This window comes from Camelina sativa, chromosome 12 (assembly GCF_000633955.1).
Source record: "Camelina sativa cultivar DH55 chromosome 12, Cs, whole genome shotgun sequence".
Lineage (NCBI taxonomy): Eukaryota > Viridiplantae > Streptophyta > Magnoliopsida > Brassicales > Brassicaceae > Camelina > Camelina sativa.
This window is the reverse complement of record NC_025696.1, coordinates 9,595,954-9,600,581: the sequence shown is the minus strand read 5'-3', so window position 1 is coordinate 9,600,581 and position 4,628 is coordinate 9,595,954. Positions and strand designations below refer to the sequence as shown.

General features: G+C 34.1%; 1 protein-coding gene across 1 annotated transcript; it reads left to right on the top strand.

Annotated features, from left to right (window-relative positions):
* Nucleotides 1,818-4,326, top strand: LOC104731110 (probable aminotransferase TAT4). The gene is made up of 7 exons (XM_010450377.2): nt 1,818-2,083; nt 2,272-2,611; nt 2,876-3,094; nt 3,216-3,275; nt 3,369-3,524; nt 3,617-3,710; nt 3,938-4,326. Exons 1-7 carry the CDS (start codon nt 1,833-1,835, stop codon nt 4,072-4,074), a joined length of 1,257 nt encoding a protein of 418 aa, XP_010448679.1. The 5' UTR covers nt 1,818-1,832; the 3' UTR covers nt 4,075-4,326.

Below are 4,628 nucleotides of genomic sequence, written 5' to 3'. Positions count from 1 at the left end.
TTATAAATTTAAATACTAATAATACATTGTTCTTTAGAAATATTTATAAAATATCACTATTCTTACAAAATAACATTTATGAAATACTCTAGATAAATTGTGAAACAAAATTTCTACATAACTTTAATGGTTTTATATATATTTTTTGTACTATACAATTAGAAAAGGAAAAAAAAAAAGATAAGTTCAAATCTAGTTTCCGAATTCCGATACGTCCTATAATCCCATTCCAGTTTATATTACACGTAACACCTTTTTCCTAAGTTAAATAGGAAAACAAAATTAAGGCGGCCTATCCGCTCTCTATATATATGAACAAGAACCCACACAAAGACTCGCACATCAAAAATTAAATCTACAACAAGCTTTCTTAGAATTCGAAACAGTCAAGAAAACCTCTTCGATCGACAATGGAGAACACTCGTAGAATCAGCTTCATCAGCATCATGATCCTCTTGCTCTTCATCAACCAGTCTACTCTTTCCTCTTCTGCACGCACCCGTCTTCTAGAAGGTCGAGATCAGCTTGTTCCCCGCCAGTTTCTTGAGAGGATTGAAAGAGATAAGGCACGCCTCAGTTTCATCTTCAGAACGATCGAGGCTGACATCGATCTGGATGAAGATTTCTCTCTCCCTATGTCCCAGTTTGCTGGATATAATAAGTTTCATATTAAAGGCAGTGGATCAAGAAAGTTATGGTGATCCGAGAGATAAAACTTAATATCTTCTTTTGCACGCAACGTGATTTAGGGCTTTGAATTTGTTGTGTTAGGGTTTGATTTCTTCGATCGATACGCAATGATTCAATCATGTAAACCCTCTTTTTTTTATAACTAATTTGTAACATAATTTTGTAAACTCTTTATCAGTTTATTGGATTGCGGTTGTGGTGATCAATTTATCTCATTAGTACATCCTATGAAATATATGTTTCATATTTATCTTAGTACATCAATTTAATTATCTTAGTTCATCCAATGAAATATTTGTTTTGTAGATCAATTTATCTTAATACATCAATTTATCTTAGTACATAAATGATGTTATTGTGATCAAGGAAATATTTGTTTCAAACTTTCTGGTGTTTTGTTTCTCGGATATCAAATCTTTATCGATGAGTATTTTGAGGACTAACAATTTTAGATTTAATTATATTTTTTTTGGGCTAGCTTTTTTTTTAATATAATATACTTACGTACGTGCGCAAGGCATGAAATTAACACTACTTGCATGATCCGTATTTTGCGTTCCAAATTAATAAGGTCTATCATTTGGTATATTTGCTCAAAATTATTGAATATTGAACCAACGTGAATATTGTAGTAGTCTTACAAAGAGAGATTAGAGATGGTATGAGAAATAATGATAGTATATAGAAAGTGATCCAACTAAAATTTACCATGAACTTGTTTCCTTTAAATTTTAACTTCGTCGTAGTAAGAACTTTTTAGGGACTATATATCACCTTGACACCTTGTTATAATTGAAGTTCCAAATATGAAATAGGCTCTAATCCGATTTCGTTCGTCGAATATCTTTATAGTAAATTAAATGAACTATCGTACGTTGACAAACGTATATTTTCAATTTTGTGATCACCTTGAAAGAAGGAAACCCATGTTCTAACATGTATGGTCTCGAGATACATTATTATTTCCTTGCCTTTGTTATCTCAATACTAATTTAATACTCACCACGTGAAATATCAATTAATATAAAAATATAGAAACTCTTACTATATATTCTTACTATATATTCTTACTAGTAATCACCCAAAAACAATAATCTAACTAGAGAAATAAAATTTTAATTCCAACGTTAGACATAAGAAATATGGCTAGCCACGGATACGTTGATTGGCAGTTCGGAGGCAGCGATGCAGCTGAAAAGGCCGCTAAAGCCTCTCTAGGCACTTACTCTTCTGAAATCTTTAGCATGTGCGACCTTCAAGGAAAGCCTATTTTGCCTCCACTAAGCGAGGAGGCAGAGACAAGCCATACTGTCGAAAAGGCGGTTGTTCAAGCTGTCCTTTGTGGCAGGGGAAACGCCTATGCTCCTAGTATTGGCCTCTCTGTTGCGAAACGGTAAATATAGAATGTTAATGATTTTAGATTTTTTTGTACAATAGAGCTATATATGTGTTGTTTTTGGATTGGTTCAAGTTAGTCCTTTTTTGAGATTTAAGCCGAATACATTTTGGTCGGTCAGGTTAGATAGAACGGAATTTGCATCCTTGTTTTGCATCCTAACTCTACGCTTATATATTTATTAGTGCTATGGCGGATTATTTAAACCGAGATCTTGATAACAAGCTAACGGGAGATGATGTATATATGACTGTTGGATGCAAACAAGCAATTGAGCTTGCGGTCAAAATCCTGGCTAAACCGACAGCCAACATCTTGCTTCCGAGGCCTGGTTTTCCATGGGACATGGTCCACTCTATTTACAAAGAGCTTGAGGTTCGAAGGTATGAATTCATCCCGGAAAGAGACTTTGAGATCGATTTCGACAGCGTAAGAGAGATGACAGACGAGAACACGTTTGCGATATTTATAATCAACCCCCATAACCCCAACGGGAACTACTACACTAAGGCTCATCTTGAGCAGGTATTTACGTAATTTTACTCTTGTAAAATTATTCACCTGAAACATGATTGGTTAGATGAACTGGGCATGCATAAAATCTTTTTAGTTTTTGTTTACGTTTTTCCTTCAAATTGAGTAATGTTATAATCAAATTTCTTCCATACATTGTCAGCGTAACCCACAAAAAAACAAATAAACACATTTTTCTATGTCATTTACAATTCGTAATATTCATATTCATACAATTTACAAGATGCTAATCTTTACTTTTGAAATCAATCACAGCTGGCAACATTGGCTCGGGAACTCGGGATAATGGTAATTTCGGATGAAGTATATAGATGGACCGTGTTCGGGAGTAATCCCTTTGTTCCAATGGGAAAATTCTCCTCGATAGTACCCGTAGTTACTGTCGGGTCCATATCGAAAGGGTGGATAGTCCCAGGATGGCGAACCGGCTGGCTTGCACTGCACGATATAAATGGTGACTTCAAAACCACCAAGGTTGGTCCGGAAACAGCAATATGCATTATTTTCCTATATATAATTCTATATTAGATTAATAGTTAAAAAGAAAATCATTTCAGTTCATTTTCTTGGCCTTATCTTGTTTTTATATGTACAGGTCTTAAAAGCTGCTAAAGAATATCTTGAGATTAGTTCTAAACCACCAACTGTTATCCAGGTTCGGATCGCGTTTCATTATAATTTGTTCAATCTCCAGAATTATTGTAAATAAATATTATGAATTCGATATTCCATTATGAATTCAATATAGGCGGCTATTCCTACCATCTTGGAGAAAACTCCTCAAGAGTTCTTCGATAAGAGGCAGAGTTTTCTGAAAGACAAAGTGGAATTTGGATATTCAAAGCTCAAGCACATACCAACCCTCACCTGTTACATGAAACCTGAAGCATGCACTTTCTTATGGGTATTAATTCTATTAATATATTATTTTTACATCTTTTAATTAATTTTTGAGTTTAAAACCAACTTCTCCTTGCGTGGATGGGCATACCGCAGACAAAGCTGGACCCATTGGATTTTGTAGACATTGAAGACGATCACGACTTCTGTAGGAAACTTGCTAAGGAAGAAAACCTCGTTCTTTTACCTGGTAAAACCCTGATTGTGAAAACCTCTCGTTCTATAGGACGAATATACAAGATTGTTTTTTATTTTTTATTTTTTTTTGTGAACACTTGTCAAATAAAAATTATAGATTAAACATGCAGTCTAGTGGTTCGTACTAGAGTTTGTTGTTGTGTCACAACCCAGTTTTAATCCGATTGAATGAATGTTGTTGACAAAAATCAAATAAAAAAATATTGTGTGTTGGATTAGGGATTGCATTTGGTCAGAAGAACTGGTTGAGGCATTCTATCGACATGGAGACTCCGAGACTAGAGGATGCATTTGTAAGATTGAAGAGCTTCTGTGAACGCCATTCCATTATAGTTGAAGCTAATGGCGTCAACTAAAGACTTCCGATTTCTCGAATATATCTGAGGCTAAGATATAATCATGGGGATGGTTTGCTGATATGAAATAATAAATCATTAAGAGTTTGTGATAAATAAAATGGTGTTTTAATCCCTCACATCAATCATTAAGAGCATGTATCTTTGAGAAATTATTTCCATGTATTTTCTAATTATTCTACTCATCTACGCAACAACTACAGTATAATTCTATTTATTCTCAGTTGAATAGACTGGTTCGATTTAAGTTCAGAATTTATTATTTGGACTGGAACCTTATATATTATTATTAGGAGCCAACAAAACAAATTGAACCAGAGATTACAGCCAAAGTGAATAATGATTTTGGTTTGGTTCAGCCAAAATTTAACCTGATTAAATCCCTAGACGCTTAAGTTACACTGATTCAATCCTTAAGAAAGTAAAGAAATAATGATTTCATTTGCTTTTGGTTCAAAAGAAATAATGATTAAAGAATCGTATTTTTACACGGCTCATATCTACAGAGGCCGGTGGTGTTGTGGGGGTATTTTTTTAGTCAGATAGTACAAACA

What these genes read in the sequence shown, in the direction of transcription:
- LOC104731110 (XM_010450377.2), top strand. Translation starts at nt 1,833, where the DNA reads ATGGCTAGCCACGGATACGTTGATTGGCAGTTCGGAGGCAGCGATGCA. An exon ending in GTGACTTCAAAACCACCAAG is followed by an intron (nt 3,095 to 3,215) that starts GTTGGTCCGGAA and finishes TTATATGTACAG; the next exon opens with GTCTTAAAAGCTGCTAAAGA. An exon ending in AAGCATGCACTTTCTTATGG is followed by an intron (nt 3,525 to 3,616) that starts GTATTAATTCTA and finishes GGCATACCGCAG; the next exon opens with ACAAAGCTGGACCCATTGGA.